Raw genomic sequence first — 21424 nt, forward strand, 5'->3', positions numbered from 1 at the left:
AGAAAATCCATTTTTTTGTCTATTTAAATGTGTTGATTCTATATAACTGTTTTAATGATTTAACAAACGAAACGAGGGCTCGTAAGACTGTTGGTTGTTAGTGCAAATGTGCTTGATGGCTAATTTCAAGGGCTTCGTATGTAACTGCACAAGCCACAAAAACAAATATTCAATTAAAATGGCCATATACATATTAACATATAACATATGTAATATGTAATGTATCAATTTGTATAAATAGTATATAATCATATATATATATATATATATATATATATATATATATATATATATAGATTAGTGATCTATATACATCCATATTTATTGTTTATACAATACTTGTGTAACGATAAAGGTACATATCAACCAATTTTGTAACGAGAGATGAATCAGTTCCAAATTGCAAAGTTGAGGTATATATCATGCTCTTTTACCTTTTTGAAAATCACTTTCCAAAATAAGCCTATTTCAAAAGTTTGGCCCAATAGACCAAAATAACCCAAACCCATGTCACAAAAGCAATCACATTGTCATTCAATTAGACTAACCATCTTGTTAACACACACACACTGTCTTTCATATGAACCTTGGAACATTGTTATAAACAATTTACAATAACATATCAAGGCATTCATTTGATGGAATAATGCACACAAGGCCTGTTTAAATGACCATTGTTTCAATAATAACCAAACCTAAGTCACAAAAGCAATGACAACATCATCACCTACAACATATTGTATGGTGTAGTAACCTACTTGAGGAGATCCATGCAGTCAACTTACATAGAACTACAACCCCTTTTCCTTTGATGTATCAGTAATAGTAGCAGCTTCAGACTCCAGAGGGCCAGGACATAGGATAAGTCTCTCAACATGGATCTTCATGACGTCACGACGTACGCCAATATCAGAAACATACCGGCTGGCACAGTAAACACCAAAACCCACAGCAGCCAGACCAGAAACACCTGTAGTTAGAAAGCGCAGTGGTGATGAAACAATAGCAGTTGTGGCAGCTAAAAAGGATGTTGCCTGCCCACTCCGGCCTACACTGACATTTGTAAAGACTAGCAAACCGGTCTTGCAGTAGATTGCGAAATCCTCACAGTTGTTCTTGAATATGTTGTAAACCCCAAAACCGTTCTGAAGGAGAAATTTAGCACGGTGCAGGACATGCTCTGGTGGATCAGAAGGGGCAATTGTGCATGTTCCTCCTCGAGTTTTAGCAATAAAAACCCCTGGAGAGACACCATACTTAAAAAGATACAGCTCACCCCCACAAAGAAAACACTCGAGGCATGATGAGATAACACCTTCGGTCCTTGATTGATCACCACATCTAGGACATGGGGAGCCAGAGGAATGTGACGGAGATGAGCTGAATATGAAACGGTCCAAAACAGTTCCAGTTCCAATCTCTTGACCTGCAGCTCGAGTAAAATGGATAACCATACCATCGCCAACATATATACCTGAAATGTTCAGAGCACATACAGAAACGTTACGACAACATGCTAGGAAACGAACAAAAATGTGCCACAATATGCATGTCGCACACCATTACAGCTTCTTAATCTCACCCACCCCAGCCCCAGGACCAAAAGTTGCTTTGGATCTTTTTGTCCCATAACAATATCTGAGCATTTAACTTGTCATACTTGATGCAAATATTTCCTTTTCTTTCAATATCTATCCAACTATGAATGCAATGATTTCCTTATGGAATGTTCAGAGATCCAAATTGTCAGAATTGTAGTTGGACATATATAGTTGATTTTTTAAAAACCGAAAAGGCTTCATAAATATTAAAAAACCAAACTCGAGTCTTTAGCAACTTGTAAGGTAATAACGAACCTTAAAAGAAATTGAGATCCTCAGGACTAAAGTTATCCTTGTTTATATTTATCCAAAACTAAAAGAAAGGTAAAACTAGCCTCAAACTAATACACTGACACTAAGCAATATAACCTCTTAAATAGATCTTTTCAACTTGAGATAAGGAGAGTCCACAATACAACACTGGTGTAAGAGACTGCATTGCTAACGTGGAATACTAAGTTCAATATAAGAAAAATTATTAAACAAAAAGAATGACCTCATCTTCATTTTAATGACAAAAAATGTATTTTCTCAAAGACTATAATACAAATGATCAGATGGAAAGATTCTAGACGACAACAACACACCTAGCATAATCCCACAAGTGGGGTTTGGAGAGGGCAGGATGTACACACAACTCATTCATAGCCATAATTAGCAAAGCTCATCAAATTCAACTCACGTATTTACACTACATGAGTTTTAGGTACATCAAAGCTTTTCATAACCATAATTAGCAAATACTGAAGTAAAGCCACTTTGGCAAGTCTATTGTTGTGTTTCTGAATTAGGGGAAACAGAGCTTCAACAAGGTCCGGGCCAGTAGATCCACACCAAATACGCGTTGGGTAGACTTCTTCATTTCTGAATTAGCTTGCCACAACTCCTAGCGGAATCTCCTTTTGTTTTGGAAAGGTTGATTATAGCAGAAATTCAAGTTTTCCCCAAACTAGTCAAACTAGACTTAGAAGTAGCATTCCCATCGAGAATTGAATTGACCTTTCCCTTGTTTCAAGCGGAGAATCTAACAGAGACTGTTCAGTTAATTACCAATTCAAATTGTGTCGTTTATTTAATAAGCTCCTAAATGTATTTTCCCATAATATTCAACGAAATGTTGAAGTTATATCTCCAGATTTCATAAAAGTTCCTTCCTATTAATACTTGCTCGTACATTTAAAATGAACAAAATCAAATCGAAATTTGACCCATTTTGTATAAAAATCAAAACGTAGATACAAACAGAAATAAAAAACTTCGAGAAAGTTCATCTAAGAGTAAAGCAAAAAAAGGATTTCCCGGAGATATATTAAGCAAAAAAAAAGTGGAAAATGACCGTGATGAGCATAGAGATAGGCGTTTCTCCATGAATAGATATGATCTCCAGGCTTGAGTTCATCTTGAGGGATCTTATTTGACAGGATTCCGGCCATCTCCGGCATAGTCCACCGGCTTGATTCCGACATCACTTCCCTTTCCGATGACTCAATAAGTTTTGGGATGTGACGCTTTGCTTAGTCTTTAAGAATTATAGATTTGGTTCTTTGTTTGTAGCATTTTGTTAACTTCCAAAAGTACTAAAACTATTTATGGTGGTCCTCTTTCTAATCCAAGCCGTACAATTAGTTCGCTTTTTTTTAAAAAAAAACAAAAATTATTCAAAGAGTGTTCTTTTTTCTTTTTTTAGTGTGTCATTTGGTGTTTGATATTTTAGGTTCCAATACAAAATTTTAATTTTAATTTTAGAAATTTGTATTCAAAACCTTTAATTAAAATTGGAGATCCCAATTAAGCTTAGTTTCAAACCCCAATCAAAGACAAATTTAAAAAATTTAAATATACAGATTTTTAATGTATCTTATTTATGTTGAGTCTTAAATTAATCTTTATTAGTGTTATCATTGATCTGATACATCACGGCTACAATAACCTTTGTTTTATGCAGTGTATAATGTTCATATTTAAGGTATTGATACATAACTCTAATGTTGTTGAATTTTTATTAGTGTTTATCATGTTCAATATAAATGTAATTGATACATAAAATTTGTGTTATTTATCACAAACACAAAAAAGAAGGTATTTTGGAACAATAACATGTATAATGTATTTTTTTTATTTTAAAATATAATATTTCTCAAACAAAATAAGATACATAAATAATAATGTATCATACACTAATTTTTTAGTTATAAATTCAAATTTATACTAAATGTATCTGATACATAACAATTACCAAATAATAATGTATCGATCTCAAACCTAAAATCTTATGGGCAACACTTTCTTATTTAATGTATCTAGTGGAAATACAACACTCATCAATTTAAATTGAAAGGATCTTCATGATGTATTTTCTCAAAATTTTCGATAATTTTGAATCAAAATTGAAAGAATCTTCAATGAACTAGGAGAATAATTTTGAAACTCAAAATTTTCAACAATTTTGAATCCAAACGGAAAGGATCTTCAATGAACTGGAGAAAGATTTTGAATCTCAAAATTTTCGACAATCTTGAATCAAAATCGAAAGGATATTCTTTTTAAAAAAAATAAATTACCCAGTCTTATCTCTAGGCAGTGTTGTATTAAGCAAAAAGATACAGAGGGGGGCTGGGCCTGACCTCAAATACAACACATTTTGTGGTGATCACATCACCATTGATAAGCCAGAAGAGGCTGAAAGTAGCCAAGCTTCTGGCAAAATTACCACCTAGCTAACAAAAAGTTGGCCTTGTCAAATTTGGATCGAATACAAGGCATTTGTCACTTATCAAGTTGAAAGGGGCCTTTAGAGGTTCTGTGCAAATCAAAATAGGAATATACAACTTGATTTTGGTCGGTGGTCGAGGCTAGTTTGGCCAAACTATCAGCTACTTGATTGCACTCCCGATAGCAGTGCTTCACTTCAAAGTTTGTCGCATTCTTGATCTTTAGCATCTTAACGATGATGTTCATTGAAAGGATATTCGATAAACTTGAAGATTCACAAAAGAAATCGTTTGTCCAATAACAATTTCATCACTTTTGTATCCTTCATAACTCACCTTGCTTATCCAAAATTTCGACAAAAAGTTTTTATGAAACAGAGAGAAAGATGAACAAGAAGAATAAATTTAATTTTTGAATTTTTGGATTTGTTACACTATAGGATTTTGAATTCTTGACAATAATTTGGAATGGAATAACGTAATTTATGGAATCTTAATTTGATTTTCAACTTTTTTTTTCCCTTAATTAGTGCAACAAATGGATACTATGAGATCTTAATTTGATTTTTCAGCTTTTTTATTCCTTAATAAGTGCAACTGATTTGATACATAATGTATCTGGATCCTTAATTATGTATCTGAAATGCTTAAAAAATATGGGATTTATGCAATTACAAAAATAATAGGGATAAAAGGTAATTTAGGTTTTACACTATGTTATTTATGTAAGTTATACTTCTATTAATTGATCCAAATAGCATAGCAAAATCAACTACTCTTGACCTCTCATAACATGACATTTGCATCACCTCCTCCAGTTTAATTGTTCTTCCTCTTTGGACCTCTGACAATAGTAATTGATTGATGGGTGTTAGATTGAGTCGTGAATGAGAGTAGTTGACAGCTGATAGCTGACGTAGTTATAACAGTTGAGAGTTGATTTAATATTTGAAAGTTATTTAATTAATGATTGACAGTTGGCAATTGATTGATTGATGTGTGTTAGATTGAGTTGTGAATTGAAAGTACTTGACAAATAATGTAGTTACAACACTCTAGTCAGATACGAAAATAGTTGACAGTTGACAATTGATTGATTGATGGACATTAAACTGGGTTGTGAATTGAGAATAGTTGACACCTGATGTAGTTACAACACTTTGATCAGATCAGAAATAGTTATTAGTTAATTTAGTAATCGATATATTAAATCAACGTATTCACAATTGAAGCTTAATTTAATATTAAAAAACAGTTGACAATTGATTCAATACGCGAAAGTTACTAAATCAAATAAATATTTAGTCTCTTAAACTGAATAATCAGAATATGAAAACTATGATTAACTATGCAAATATTTATCACGATCAATATTGAGTTCAACTTCTAATGAAATGATTTTTACAATGTACGTACAGTAATAACTAAGTTTAATGGTTATTACCCAATTTCATAATATATCGTAGGAAAATCTATAAGTTGCCCCATAATTTTATTCAAATAAATTATTTATAATATTCAAATTTTATGACAATCTATCACGGGGGAAGTAGGAGTTTTGAATCGACAAAATTTTAAAAATTTAAGCCTAAATCTAAGTATATTTATATTAAAAACTTAATTTAATATAATATATATATAAAGACAAATACAGTAAAACCTCACTAAATTAATATAGGTGGGATTATGAAATATTATTAGTTTATATAGATATTATTTCATCGATAAATTAATATTAATTAATTTAAAGAGTATTTGAGATCCAATGAAGGTTAATTTTGATGGGTTTAGCTCCCATCCATTACACTTTTCCTCCATTTTGTTAAGTACTCTTCTAGATGAGAGACATGTCTCCTATTTAATTTTTAAAGGTCCAAATTACAGTATATTAATAAGTATTATAACCATAGTTAAGTCAACAAATTTTTAGAAAACCATTCTCCAAATTTGATAAGAGCAAAATATTCCCAACAAATTTAATATTTATTAATACCATTAATTTCATCTTATATTTTTATCTTCAAAAATTAAAAAATAGATCATATATCTAACAATATTTTTATTTAGCATGATAAATAACAATCTTCAAAAATATTTTGGCTTTAAATATGTTTTTGAAATTCACAAACAATAACGAAAGAAGATAAAATAATATTTTTTTAAAACATATGTATTTCTTTTTTTTTTCTTCTTCAAACGCAGCAGCAACACTTTCTCCTAAACTTTAGACGTCTCAACGTTGTTATTATTACTTTTATTTCCCGTTCTTTTATTTTATAATTTTTGTCTAACATTGATAAGTTTGCACCTTCTTTCTTGTTTCTCAACATAATATTTCAAAAATAAATTTTATTGGCACAATTTTTTTTTGGTCGATTCTCATCTTAAATATTGCATAGTTTAATATTTAAATAAAAAAATATAAGATGAAAATACTGATATTAACGGATATAAAATTTATGTGGAATATTTTGTTCTTACCAAATTTAGAGAATGGTTTACCAAAATTTGTTAACTTAACTATGGTCATAATACTTATTAATATACTATAATCTTGACCTTTAAAAACTGAATAGAACATGTGTCTCTCATCTAGAAGTATACTTGACGAAATGGAGAGAAAGTGTAATGAAGGGGAGCCAAATCCAATTTGGATTAGATCAAAATCATTGTATCTTACTAATTTATATATAATATCATATTTATTGAATTCACATAAAAAATAAATTTATTAATTATAAAGTACAATGAATACATCAAAATCATTGTATCTTACTAAATTATGTATAATAAATTCATTATATATAAAGTACAAAGAATGTGTATGATTCATTGTAATATTTTTTTTTTTTGTAAATGGTTCATTGTAAAATAAATTCAAGAATTCAATGATTCGCTGTAAAAACAATTTCATTATATATTATCAAATATTATTCATTGTATCTTTACTAAAAGCATTCAATGTATATTGTATGATGGTGAAAGACTAAACTATATTACGCAACATAAAAAATTCCTGAAATCATATAAAAAATGGCTTCTCATTTAAAAAGTGTCATAAAATCAATTATGACAGATAAAATACGCAAAGTATTATGTGAATATAAAAAAGATCACTCCACATGCACTCAAAAAAATTGCAGTTGTGGAAACACCCAAACTTTTGGATGCAATAAGAAAAATCAAAGATGAGCTTCAACTAAATTTAAATTTTAACAAAAAATAAAATATAATAGAATCATATTTCACTAAATTATCTTAGTTATATTTGTACTTTTAAAGGATTATTAATTTATAATATTAATATGATCATATATTTATACAAAGATCTTTTGAAAATATATTATTTTATCGCATTGAAATAAGTGATATGTTCTAATGGCCCACTTTTATTTGTCATGTTGCGTTTTTCAAATGTCAATTTGACTAATTTTTAAAGTTAAATTAGATTATATTAATTTGATATTTTAAACAAAAAATTTAGATATTCAAAAATTATATGAAAAGTATTATAAATTGCAATTTTTTGCATATCAATATGATGGAAATATACATCGTAAAATATTAATCAAAGTTTTTATAGTTTGACTCTAAAAAGAGAAACGATGACAATTAAAAGTGGACGGAGGTAGTATCATAGAGAGATTATTAATTATCCCTCCGTCCCATTTCATATGAGGTAGTTTGACTCGACACAGAGTTTAAGAAAAAAAGAAAGACTTTTAAAACTTGTGGTCTAAAATGAATGATAAAAATTTATGTGGTTGTAAATCATTTCATTAAGGATAAAATAGACAATTTATAGTTAAATTGTTACTTAATATAGAAATGTATCATTTTTTTTGGGACAGACTAAAAAGAAAATTAAGTCACATGAATTGGGACAAATAAAATATCTAGTAGTATTAATTTAATAAAATTTTACTATATTAATACAGAAATTAATTATCAAAAATTTAATATTTATATGACTCTTCTCCAAAGCAGCTCTAAATAAAGTAAAATATAAAGTGGATAACCACGAGCGAAATTTAGTCTAAAAAAATCTTGTAACCTTTTACTGATATCTCTCCAAATTTTTTGCCTTACTATTCGTTTACTTCTAAGTTCCAAGTTGCAACTTATACAAAGACTCTCTATTGGTGATGTCAATTTTCAAGTCGTATTTCAGTATGACACAATTTCCATAGCTTTTAACGATTTCTTTAGAAGACCCAAAAACCTATTCGGTCTCCTTCTTCTTCTCCAACAAGACCATAAAATCCCATCACTCTTCAATTTTTTCCAATTCCGAAACAATCAAGAACATGATGAAAGAGCTTTTTCAGAAAAGGCTTACTGCCTTTTACGATAGTTTGATTTTCACCAAGAAAGATTCATGGGGGAATTCTGATGTTGTTGTAATCCATTCACAGCAACAGGAAAACCCAAATTCTCTGTCATCCCAGTTCTATTTATGGCTTATGGGGGAAAAGTTTGATGATACAACTACCATCTTTACCCCTTATGGGATATTCTTTTTCTGTACCCAGAAAAATTATTCCAAGATTCGATCTTTGTGTTGTTCTGCTACTCTGATGAGGAAACAGCCTGTTTCTGTTCAATTGAAGGCCAAGAACGATGAGGGGTTTGCGTTAATCGACTCTACGATACGTGACGCCAGGGTAATTCGTAACAGCAAGGGGTTTACTGGTGTTTTTGGTGATGATTGGAATTGGCCGTTTGTTGTGGGTTATATAGAAGGTGAGTACCCTAAGTCTAAGCTTTTTTGGAATTGTATGAATGATTTAGAACCCAAAAAGTATAAAGTAGTTACTGTGAATTCTGGTATTAATAAGATGATTAATGCTGGTGATAAACCAATTTCTGGACAAGAATTAGATTTTTTGCAATCACTACTTAGTACTTTCTGTGCTGAAGAAGAGAAACAACTGTTTTCGCGGGGAAATCAATCTGGTTTGTTGGTGAAGGGAAAGAACGATCTTGAGTCTAAATTTGAACGTGTAGGCTTGAGTGAAAAGGGGAGTAGCAATTTGGGTTCTGAATTTGACAAAACTAAACTCTTCTGCGGTGATAAATCGACGGGCAGGGTGGATAACCTTATTGATGATGAGTTAGATTTTATGGAGATGATGGAGAGTATTGAACGGTTCTCTTCTTCTCCTAGTGGAGAACAGGATAAGTTTAAGGTAGCAAACATGTCTCGTGATCAGGTGGTGTCGATGTTTGGAGGAAATTGTTTTGATGATGGTAAAGAAGACAATCACAAGGCAGGAAACAAAAATGGTGATCAGGTATTTAAGTCCAGGTCAAATATTTTGGATGGTAAAAATGACAAGTTAAAGGACAAGTTAAAGAAAATAAGCAGACCTGTTGATGATCTGTTTAAGTTTGGGTCAACTAAATTGGATGCTAAAGACGGCAAATCAAAGACCTTTGGAGAAGGAAAGAAAGGCGATCAGCTGTTTAAGTTTGGAGAGCAGTGTAAGATTGGAGAGAAGCGAGGCAGGAACAATCAGCCTCAATTGGTAATGGAGGAGAACAAAGGCACAAAAGATGTCAAGCAACTTACAGAAAGATTAACAGCCTTCTATTCCAGCTGGAGGAAATACAAAGAAGAGAAATGGGGAAAAGCAGATGTTTTGGTGATTACTACTCCATCAGTGGCACCAGTTGAAGATATGTCTCGTAGCTTCTTAGTGTGGTTGCTGGATGGTGAGTTTCTGGATACCACAGCTGTTTTTACAGACACTGGAATAGAATTTCTTTGCACCAAGGAAAGTTTCTTCAGGCTTCGTACAATTGGAATTTGTATGACAAAGATTGCAAAGCTAACTGTTTCTGTCCAACTGAAGAAACGAGGAGAGCGATGTGTAGATTGGTTAAAAAAGACTTTGAGGCAGGTGAATACTGCGGCGAAGTCTGAAGCAAACTGGTGCCCACTTGTTGTTGGCTGTATATTTGGGGAGTCTGGGGAGATAGAGGTTCTTTCACGTTCCAAAATGTTTGAAGTTGCATATGTAGACAATGCTTTAACCAACCTGCTTGAACAGGGGAATTTTGTGAAAGCAGAAAGGTTTGCAGCTCAACAGTCAACTTTACCTATGCAATTTCAGATGTTGTCTTTGGAAACATGTGGCAGTGCAAAAACTGCAAATGCTGTATCATTTTCTGAGTTAGCCAAAATTAGGTCGATGGATGATAATTCTTATTTGTCAGAAGAATTACTCCGTGGTGCAAAAACTCCTACTGACGGTAGAGTGGATAATGGAGGACCAGTTGAGCAAACCAAACCTGAAGAAAACAAGGTATTTGAGGAGGACAATTCATCAAGAAAACTTGCAGATAAGATGATGTTGCTTGAGATAAAGGAGGGTGATATGGAAACCTCTATCACAGAGGACAGTGCAGAAGAAAAGCCGTTGGCTATGCTATTGAATGATGAAAATAGTCCCTTACTGCAAGTGAAGGAGCATGGAGAGCAATCTGGACCAACTGCAGGAGGAGGAATGGATTACAGTATCCAGCCAACTGGTGTTACAGATGCTGCATCAGAAAGTTCTTTACCAGATGATAACAATGGCATCTCGAGGAAGGACTCTGTTGGTTCTGATGATGATTGGACATTAGTTGAGATTGAGTGTCAAGGGAAAGAAACAGAAGTATCCGAGAGAGTCAGCTGGGGAAGGTATTGATATCACACATTGTAATTTTCTTTAATCCTTTTCTTTTGGTTTGTTATAACAACTCTTTGTTCATGTTTTTGTATAGGTGGTTCATGGGTAAAACCGGAAAATCATTTGGTTTTAAAGACGAGGTGTGCGATGAAGCACCATCAAAGAGGACCAAGGCTGATCCATGAATACATATCTGCAGTCTTTTCTCTGTTTGATTAGCTGCTGGCCAACAGTAGGTAGTGCACAATAATGCTCTTTATTTTCTAGGTCAATAATTTTGGTTGCTTGTATTAGAACTTCATAACTCATCTTTAAATATGGTTCCATCGTGTTAACGATATGTGCCTTCGTTAATCTCATGATGTTTATATTTTGCTCACAACAACTTCTGATACATTATTGTCCATCTAATTTCATGTTTTTTATTAGACAGTAACTGCCACTCTGAAACAAACCTTGGTTTTAATTTTTATGTTACATCTGTGTGGCATAGAACAGAGTAATTTCATCTAAAAGCAGCATTAAGCTGAGAGCTGCTTTAGTGCAGATAAAAAGTAAGTCGTTTGGTTGGGAATTAGTTATCCCACCCGGATAACTTATCCCATCACTATGGTATAAATGGTGGGATAAGTTATCCCAAACATGTCAACCAAACAAGACACCAAACTTTTATCCCAGGACTATATATTATTATTCCTCACACCAAAGTACTCTTTGAGCAGAGGGTCTATCGAGGGGGATTTAACAAGGTAGATCCGTACACTTGATCCTTCTCATATTCCACATTCTGGGATTATATTGGATATGTTGTTATACTAGAAATACGAAAGTGCATTCTCGGATGTCAAATGTTTTGTTTTTTTCATCGTCACAAGTAAGTAACTTGATTCATCAAGGTTTAGACATTTGATAAAACATTGATCACCTTGGTGTTGCATCTAGTGATGCTCAAATCTTTATTTTTAGGTTGTTTACTTCATCTCTTCTACCACTATACACTATATTAGTTTGTGTTTGAGATAAATCATTTGAAACGTGTTTTTTGTTAGTGACTAATTTGTGTGATCCAACATTTTCAAAAAGTAATTTTAAGAGTTGAATTACATAAAATAAGATTTTAATTTGATAAATATGGATTTTTATACTAGTGGTGTCTTGTCCTCGTGTCTTTATTAAAAAATTTGAAACACATTTTTTGGGGAATTTTTTCCTTGTGTTGCTACTGCTATACTATTACACTAAATATTTTTTTTATTGTTATCAAACACCTTCATGCTCTCACATAAATATTTTTCCTGAGAAATTAGTATTTTTTGACATTTCATAAGCTATAATATAGATATGTGCCTCTTCCACCAATACTTTACAGTTTACACTATCAAGTGCTTACGCCATCTAAATTGGTACATTATTGATTATCACTATCAATTGCTTACGCCATCCAATAAAACTATGTCACCTTGGTAATTATGACAAACAAGAAATTGGAAGCAAAATAGTTTATAAAGTGTTTTTCTCAAACTAAAATGCAAACTATACTCTATAGAGATAGATCCATAATTATTTCATTGACGCTTTCTTATCGAATTAAGTTTTCATAACATGCATAGATGTTGACCTTAGCTAGTCCTAACACTATGACAAAAGGACATTCCCATCAAATAATTGAAGTATATGGCATCCAGACATGTTGGAAATAACTTGTGGAGTATAGAGGAGAAGAAAACTTACCCACAAGAAAAAAGGCAGGGATCAAAACAAAAATAGGCGTGTTAGGATTAGTAATTCATAGAGAATATATTTTGAGAGTTATCGACTAATAATGACCTAAAAAAATATGTCAATTTAATTCAACCTGACGCTATCACCGATCACATTTTATATAGTATATAATACTAGAGAACAAATTTCACATAACTTAATGTGAATATTATTTAATACCAGTAATCGAAGATTACACGACTTATATGAAACACATTTTTTCTTATATGACCAACCAAATTGAAGGTAATATTATTTTAAGTGTTAGGAGTAATTATATCACGAAAGGACATATTAAATTATTTAAAGTACTTCTCTTCCTCGAATGGAGTTTCCTATGTTAACATTGTTAAGGAGCATATAAATTTTGACAATACAACATAGAAGTAATCGTCGTTAGCCGTTTTATTAGAGGATAGTCCTTTTTTCGAACATTAGTTTAGAGGAATATAATTTCATTAAACATATATCTTTGGAGCCAGCGATTTGTGTACAGGGACAAGAATGTATTAAAATTCTCACCAAGTATAATTTCAAATAATACATTTTGTATCAATAAATTGAACGAATTGTGGTTAGAATTGGAAATTTGAATTTTGAATTTGTCTATGAGGAAACACTCTCTCTCACTCTATGTTGTGTTGGCTATATATTGTCGTTGACGATGGCATGTCTAGAAATTCTATCTCACACTTTTAAAAAAAAAAACTTAAAACACATAAACATAATTATCATTGTATGATACCACTTTAAAATTATTTTGGAACATGAAAATGTCCTAAAATCTGCATAATTTTGAACCCAATTAATTCACGTATACCGGTAGAATAAGTTGATACACTACTAGCATAGAATTCTATGTATGTTAAAGACTATATAACAAAATAGTATGTCTTCCTTTTATCGACTGGTGTAAAATATCTGATATAAATAAATTTGAATCTTTCACATGGGGCAAATTACTATTTTTAGGTACTAAATGATGATCAATTCTTTCAAATTGGTAATAAACCTTTCGAATTAATTAATGGATCTAGCTTTCAAATTATTCACCAAAAAAACACAAAATTCCAATTATCTATCTATCACACATCTTGAATATTGCAACTTGTCCAAACTCCATATATTATAAATTAAAAGCTTCACCACTTATTCTTCTCCTCCATAAAAACAAACAAAACTAAACAATAATGAGTCCTCAATTATTTCTACTCCTCAAAATCACAACCCTATCAATCCTTGTACAACCAACCCTAATCTTAGCAAATTGTACATGTGAACCTCAAGACAACAAATATAATCATCAAACTAAACACAAAGCCTTATCCTACAAACTTATAGCCATATCTTCAATCCTTTGTTCAAGTGCACTTGGAGTCATCCTTCCAATCCTCTTTAAAAACTTCAAATCATTGCAAAAAAATGACTATTCATCCCTTCAATTCTTGATAAAGGCGTTCGCGGCGGGAGTGATCTTAGCCACGGGGTTTATACACATTCTTCCTGATGCATTTGAGAGCTTAACTAGTCCTTGTCTTAGTGAAAATTTATGGGGGGGTTTTCCATTTGCTGGATTTGTTGCAATGATGTCTGCTATATTTACTTTGATGATGGAGTCATTTGCAACTGGTTATCATAGAAGAGCTGAATTGAGAAAAGCTCAGCCAGTCAATATTGGAGATGATGATGAACAAGGACAAGATGAGCATATTGCTCATGGTCCACAAATTTTGCTAGAAAGATCTGATTCTTCAAGTCTTATGAGACATAGGTTGATATCACAGGTAAATATATTTTGACTGATCTGATAGTATATTTATTTATTTTTTTGTACGAAATGGTTTTTTTTAATAATCATGAATAAGTAGAAAATTTGTGTTATAAACATGATTCTCCACTCATTTTCTACCGAATTAGCTCAGTGAGGAAATGCATGGTGGGTAATAAAACAGATTTTCTACTCTACTGATGTCTGGTGGGGTTTTTATAACTACACGAAAGAGAAGAAAGAAAACAAAGAAAAAATTAAAATTTTCCTTAATATTTCCTTGATCTATTTTTCCTTAATTTTCTTCATCTTATTTTGCTTCTTTTTTTTTTTATTGGTTTCTTTTCTAAAACAAAAATAGTTTGAGAGATTTCGAAAGAACAAAAATCATAGAATATAATTTGGGCATATTCTTGTGTCGGTATATTTGTCTTTTTATATTATAAAAATGCCTAATCTTTTTGTGTTGTCAATTATTCTGTGTTTTTTTTTGTCATGTCATAGAGTTAATAATTCAACTCCATTTGTTCTGATTCAACAGATTTAAGGTTAATTACATAAACAACCTTACAAATTTATCCTAATCATAGCTAGTTTTATGTTGCAAAACCTTCAATTGAATTAGGAGAAAAATAGAAACTTATTAATAAAAAACATATTTTACCACAAGTATTCTCTAACCAAAGAAAACTATGCAAAAATATTTGACATACTAATATTCTGAAATTAATAATTCTTCAAATTTTGCAGGTTTTGGAATTGGGAATTTTGGTTCATTCTGTGATTATTGGGATTTCCCTTGGAACTACAGAAAATCCCAAAACAATTAAACCTCTAATAATAGCTTTGAGTTTTCATCAATTTTTTGAAGGCATGGGACTTGGTGGCTGTATTTCCCAGGTAAAATTAGTGAATGCTTTTGTTCGTTTTAAATTAGTTGTTATATTTCACTTTTTGAGAGTTCTGGTTGTACTGTACCTGATATATGTGCATGTGCAGGCAAAGTATAAGGCAAGAACAATTATAATTATGGTATTGTTCTTTACTGTTACTACTCCAAGTGGAATAGCTATTGGAATGATGATATCAAAAGGTTACAATGAGCAAAGCTCAACAGCACTAATTGTACAAGGAGTTCTTAATTCAGCATCAGCTGGAATTCTTATTTACATGGCACTTGTGGATCTTCTTGCAACTGATTTTATGGACCCTAAATTACACACTAGTTTCAAACTCCAAATAAGTGCAAATGTATCACTTGTCTTGGGAGCTGCTTGTATGTCATTATTGGCAAAATGGGGTGGCACATAATTTCAATAGATAAATTATGTATATAATTTTTATTGGAAGAAGAATATACTAGTCGTTTGTTGTTAATTAAGATATGATTCATTAGCTAACAGAAAGAGTTGGTTGAATCTTGAGGAAAATGTCAAATTTAGACTTAATTATGATATGATTCATTAGCTAACTGAAAGAGCTGGTTGAATCTTAAGAATTATGTCAAATTTAGACCATCACTATGTAGACGAAATATCATCAAAGACTATTCTTTGACACACCTCAAGTTGATTTATGTTCTCCATAAATAATTAATTTTTTTCGCAACAACTTTTAGTTTCACAAGAATTTGACCATATATTATTTTATTATATCAACTTATGTCATTTCTTTGTAATATGATTCCATGATTTTAGAGAGAGAAAACTGTAAAATATTGAGCTTTTTGCACTTTAGCATCTGTCAACTTGCAACTTGCAATAATGGACTTGATCAAAAATCAAGTTGCTCTCCTGTTAAACATGTCAAAAAAGAAATTAATTAAAGTATAATATGTTCAGGTGGTCAATTCCTAAATAATTACACGAATTTACCTATAAAACCATATACTGTAGTAGTTATAATTAGCCTAGTCCGTGAATCTCACAAATAAGACGATATTATCACGGAAGGCTATAGGTGGACCGATAGAATTCCTCCCTACTTAATCAAATTTTTAAATCAAGCCCTCAATATGTAAAATCATGATACTAAATTTGAATTTGCACCAATAAACTCATGCACTAAAGAGGTTATGCTTCTCGCTGAGTATCATTCGGACCTGAAATTTCTGAATTAGAGGAAAGAAAAAAGTGCATAAAATTCTGGAAAGAGATTTTATATCATAAAGTTAATAAGGTTGATATTTAGTGATCTTAAGCTACAATACAACTATTCTCTATTCAGGTAAAGACCAAAAGAGAATAAGGACAACTTATTTGGTCCTTCAATTAGTTTGTGGGAAGTGTTAAAAGAACACCATAGATACAGTTCACCAGATGCAGGAGCGTATAGTCCATAGAGATGTAAAACTTTACTTTACAGTCAACAGAATGATAAAAAGGGTATCTAGTGATAGTGTTTACTATTATTGTGTCAAATCTTCTACAAGGAAAGAATAAACTAAACGGACAGAATTCAAAGTTCATGAGTTCTGAATTTGTCACCGAGCCTCATTTTAATTACTGAGTTCACAATTAAGTATATTTATACATGTGTAATGGAGTTCCTAATATAGATACAGTCCCTCTTCTTCAGGAAGCAAATCAGTATTACTTTAGCTGGGCACTAAGAATACAAAGAGTGGTCAAAATTGATTGTGTAACTCAAATGTTGCTCTTCATGAATCACATTCATCCATCCACAAATCTATCAAACAAATAATTCACTTAGCATAGCTACATGACTAGTTAAATCAATAATTTAAAAGAGACAAAAAGCTTTAACGAAAGGAGATGCTTAAGATATAACCTGCTCATTCTGTAATGTTAAAACAGAGCTTAGCCTCATCCCAAGGACCATTAATCTCAAACTTGTACTCTTGAATCCTTATCAGCCAGTAAGGACAAACCAAATTAACAAAGACAAAGATGCCCAAAAGCACAATGAAAAGCAGCTTATGCAACTGGTAAGTGAAGACTAGTGTCAGAACCAATAACTGAAGGGAGAAACAAATATGTAACTTGAAAGAGCGCTTCTTCACACAATATGTGACTAAAGGAGCAAAGAGGAAAACTTGCAAGGAGAATAGCACGATAGCAAAGACATGAAGCCTTGATGGAAGGCGAGAAGAAATCAGAAGTGAAGCCACGATCGAAGCATTCAGAGAGATATTGCTTGTCAGGGTTGGATTATCTAAAGCTCCAGGAGCCTTTACAGTGGACCCTGAGTAATTGTGCAGGAAGAGATGGAGTATGAGAAGGGAAGCTGTTAGTGCCCATATAGAATTCGAGCTTATGGACCTAGTAAGTGTGTGGTAGATAGGAGACAACATATATAAGGCAGTTATGAAGAAGGTATTCTTTAGGAGATAATTGAGGAGGAGATTGAAGGGTATCATGTCTGCAGTTAAAAGCAGAATAAAGAATCCCGATCCAAGTAGGCTAACATTCAGTAGCAAAAGATATTTTTCTGTCAAGGTATTTGTGAGGGTGTAGGTCCAAACCAAGACCACAAGGGCGACAATGCAAAGATATTGTGAGATAGAAACTGCGTCAAGCACCACCTTCAATAAGTCTCTTTTGACAACATTAGCATTCATGATCATTTCCTCCAGGAAGGATTCATCTGTGTGATTGTCACCAAAGCCAGGTTGCATCCCACCATAAACAACTTTTCTCCATTTAGGATGGGTTGGAGAAGAGCTTCCACTGATGCTAGCTTCCATTTGTATCATACAATTTTACTCCATGGCATCTGTAAAAAATTAAATGATAACACTTAGGGATCCTAAATCACTAATCTCTCTTAGAGTTCATAAGATAAGTTTGAAATGGAAAAGGGGAAACACAACAAATGATGCAACCTTGCTTGGGGTCCGGAGCCATGTAATATTTTTAATCAGCACTTGCCAATTGTTTTACCTTAGGGATAAAGAACATAATAATTTAAGTAACTGGATGTCGTTGTCTATTTAGTAATTTTTAAGCTAGATAAAGACATTGCAGACATTGAAAAGCATCTAAGAAATAAAAAAGATCCCTGGCTGCAGTAACTCATTATCTTGCACTGTTTATCTTTATTGAGTCTGATACCATCCAATTTCATTTTGCATCACTTAATCCCTCTTAATTGGTGAAATATAATCTTGATATCTTCCGCTTTTAAACTAATTAAGAACTTAAGTCTCCCTCAAAAAGTATGATATAACCGCCTTATACTCTTACTTTCTTTTTCAAAATGGCAAGTATAAATTTATTGATGTAAAGAAGCACTAAAATGGTGCTGTGATGTTACATCCAAAAAGAGAAAGTACGTCCACTTCTAGTTATATACGTAACACACTGGCAAACTTCAAAGCATAATTCATATCTTTGCAGCTAATATTTCAGCAAGCGCGTAAAACCAAAAGTAATAACTTAAACATCAAGGCCAGATATATCAAGAATGTCTCAGGCGTTAATACTTGAAAAATCAACTAATTCAATACTCAAACTCGACTAATCCTCTGTTTTTCAGCAGCAAAAAAGTAGCATTCTTTCAGCACTAAAGCATAGCTTTCACACAAGCAGCCTATTGCAGCATAAAAAACTACTCTGCAGCAACGAAAAATGTATCTGCAGTTAAAAAGCAGCATGCTGCAGCAAGCAAACTCTAACACAAATTACTACAAGCTCATTTTAAAGACATTATTTTTCTCATGTACATCTTCAAGATATCTGACTTGCTGTATTTCTTGATATGGTCTTAGGGGTTTGATTTAAAAACAAATGGATGTCCCTATTTTCTTGATGTTCTACAAAACTTAAAGTATAATTATGCTTGAAGTATAGCTATGAACAGTTTCTCACGGTATTTAGCCTGATCATCAATTGGTTCAGACTGACACATTTTTTATGAAGTATTCAGACTGAAGCTCATTATTGATTTTTGGAATATGAGTATCCTCAATATGAGGCTTCATAGTTTATGTTCCAGCCACATAAATTATACCACAAACCTTTACCTTCCATCACTACTACGAGGCAATTTCACAAAAGTATCCTAAGCAACGGAAGTTTGCCTCTTAGCTCATTTACTAATAGTGGAAGAACCTATATCAATATCCTATATCACAAGAATCAGCAATAGCTTACATAGACATCTCTACTAAACCAATAATTATATATCATGGTAGATTAGCTCCATCTTCAAATAAGAATCAACTGCTATAGTATATTGTTTTACCCACTGCAAAGGTGTTATAGAACTATGATATGGATTAAACTCTCTACCAGGTCTGAATTTTCTTAGGAAGTGGTTATTTCCAGATAGGAACTATATCTGAAGCAAGCATCTGTTCCCAGGGGGATCTAATTTCTAGCAGGAAAGCCTATCAATAGTTACTCTAAAAATGCAGACAAGCAGTTCCAGAGTTTTAAGTTGCTTGTTTGTAGTCTTCAATTGACACAAAAAATAGAGTTCTCTATTGATTATTTTACTTCATGTTATGAAGGATTAAGAAAAAGGAAAAATCAAGATTTGCATAATTTTTGCAAAAAGGGATTCTAGATTTGCATTTGCCAGCATTCCGGTTGTACTATCCAAGACCGCCACATTCCAAATGTTCATACTGACTATCAATCTTCTAGAAAGATTTTAACTCAAGATCTTGAGGTCTTAGACCCTTCTTTGTATCAACCATTTTTCAGCACTTACTTATGTTTCATGGCCTACTTTCTTCTGCAGTACAATGCTGATAATCGCCTGGAGAACAGTCCATGGCATGGAGAATTTGTTTGATTCTCCATACTTCAAACTCCGATCAAAGAGACGGGAGATGATCAACTGTCCAGTCCTCTTGGCCAAATTCCAATTAAACCTAAGCTTATCCGAATAATCAAACCTCAACTATTTTATACAAACAACAACACTAAAGGACTGCACTGATACCTAACTTAGCACTTGTAAATCTCAATTATATAAAGGAATCAATCATCAGCTAGAGACGTAAGATAAAATGAGGGCAATCCTAAAGTAAAGACATATAAAAGCTACTAAACTAATAATTTGAAGGCAAATTGGCCAATAAAGTAAACTAAACAGCTAAAGCAAAAGAAAATTATCTACTTATGAGTAAATGGAAAAAATATGCAGAATAAACTTATATACCCAGTCAGTCTAAAGCCTCTATTCATACACGAATAAAAATGTATAATCTTCATAACATGATAGAAAACAAAAAAGTAAAAGGTATTGCACCAGTCTGAAACGAAGGAGAAATTTTCACATGTAATTACTTGTGTAGTTTGAAAATTGATTAGCTTGGTCTTAAAATCTAATACATCTGGAAATTAAAACAAAACAATGGCAACAGATTGAGTACACAGTTATTTTGATCTCTGACATGCTTGTTGATTATTATTTATAATTAGAGGACGTTGATTGAGCAAACATCAGGAAATATGGGGATTAATATAGCATTTATGGCAGCAATGAAAGGCTACAAAATGGTTTTGACAATGCCTTCGTACACGAGCATGGAGAGGAGAGGGAAAATGAGAGCATTTAGAGCCGATTTAATCCTCATCAATCCAACCTAAGGAATGAGAGGCACTGTTAAGAAGGCTTATGAACTTTTGGAATCTACACCTAATGCTTTCATGCTTCAACAATTTTACAAGAACTTGTGATGAAACTTAGGCAGAATTTGACTAACTATATACATTTCTTCTTTTACTGTTGTCACCGTTGTTATTACATGAAATTGTGATGAAACTTAGGCAGAATTTGACTAACTATATATATTTCTTCCAATGGAAAAAGTTGCAATATATGAACACCTAATTGCAAGTATTGAACTAAAACACCATTTTTTACAAAATCATTTAACACTTCAAGCACCAAGCTGTAAAAATAACTAAATTACTCTAAAATATTTCAACTGTC

General features: G+C 32.2%; 4 protein-coding genes across 4 annotated transcripts; 2 read left to right on the plus strand and 2 right to left on the minus strand.

Annotated features, from left to right (window-relative positions):
- Window positions 1-510: 510 nt before the first annotated feature.
- On the minus strand, window positions 511-3264 carry LOC125822246 (protein LEAD-SENSITIVE 1). The gene is made up of 2 exons (XM_049501627.1): window positions 2938-3264; window positions 511-1474 (listed from the first exon to the last, which is right to left on the minus strand). The coding sequence occupies exons 1-2, from the start codon at window positions 3065-3067 to the stop codon at window positions 792-794; spliced, it is 813 nt and encodes a 270-aa protein (XP_049357584.1). The 5' UTR covers window positions 3068-3264; the 3' UTR covers window positions 511-791.
- A 5355-nt stretch (window positions 3265-8619) lies between these two features.
- Window positions 8620-11343, plus strand: LOC125822241 (uncharacterized). Its single transcript, XM_049501621.1, has 2 exons — window positions 8620-11000; window positions 11084-11343. Exons 1-2 carry the CDS (start codon window positions 8620-8622, stop codon window positions 11172-11174), a joined length of 2472 nt encoding a protein of 823 aa, XP_049357578.1. The 3' UTR covers window positions 11175-11343.
- Window positions 11344-13939: 2596 nt separating this feature from the next.
- LOC125822642 (zinc transporter 3-like) lies at window positions 13940-15918 on the plus strand. Its single transcript, XM_049502065.1, has 3 exons — window positions 13940-14534; window positions 15269-15418; window positions 15518-15918. Exons 1-3 carry the CDS (start codon window positions 13941-13943, stop codon window positions 15827-15829), a joined length of 1056 nt encoding a protein of 351 aa, XP_049358022.1. The 5' UTR covers window position 13940; the 3' UTR covers window positions 15830-15918.
- Window positions 15919-17189: 1271 nt separating this feature from the next.
- On the minus strand, window positions 17190-18478 carry LOC125822567 (phosphatidylinositol N-acetylglucosaminyltransferase subunit C). The gene has a single exon (XM_049501978.1). The coding sequence runs from the start codon at window positions 18231-18233 to the stop codon at window positions 17313-17315; it is 921 nt and encodes a 306-aa protein (XP_049357935.1). The 5' UTR covers window positions 18234-18478; the 3' UTR covers window positions 17190-17312.
- Between the last annotated feature and the right edge of the window lie 2946 nt (window positions 18479-21424).

Source organism: Solanum verrucosum, unplaced genomic scaffold (assembly GCF_900185275.1).
Source record: "Solanum verrucosum unplaced genomic scaffold, falcon-dt-bn FXZP01000103.1, whole genome shotgun sequence".
Taxonomy (NCBI): Eukaryota; Viridiplantae; Streptophyta; class Magnoliopsida; order Solanales; family Solanaceae; genus Solanum; species Solanum verrucosum.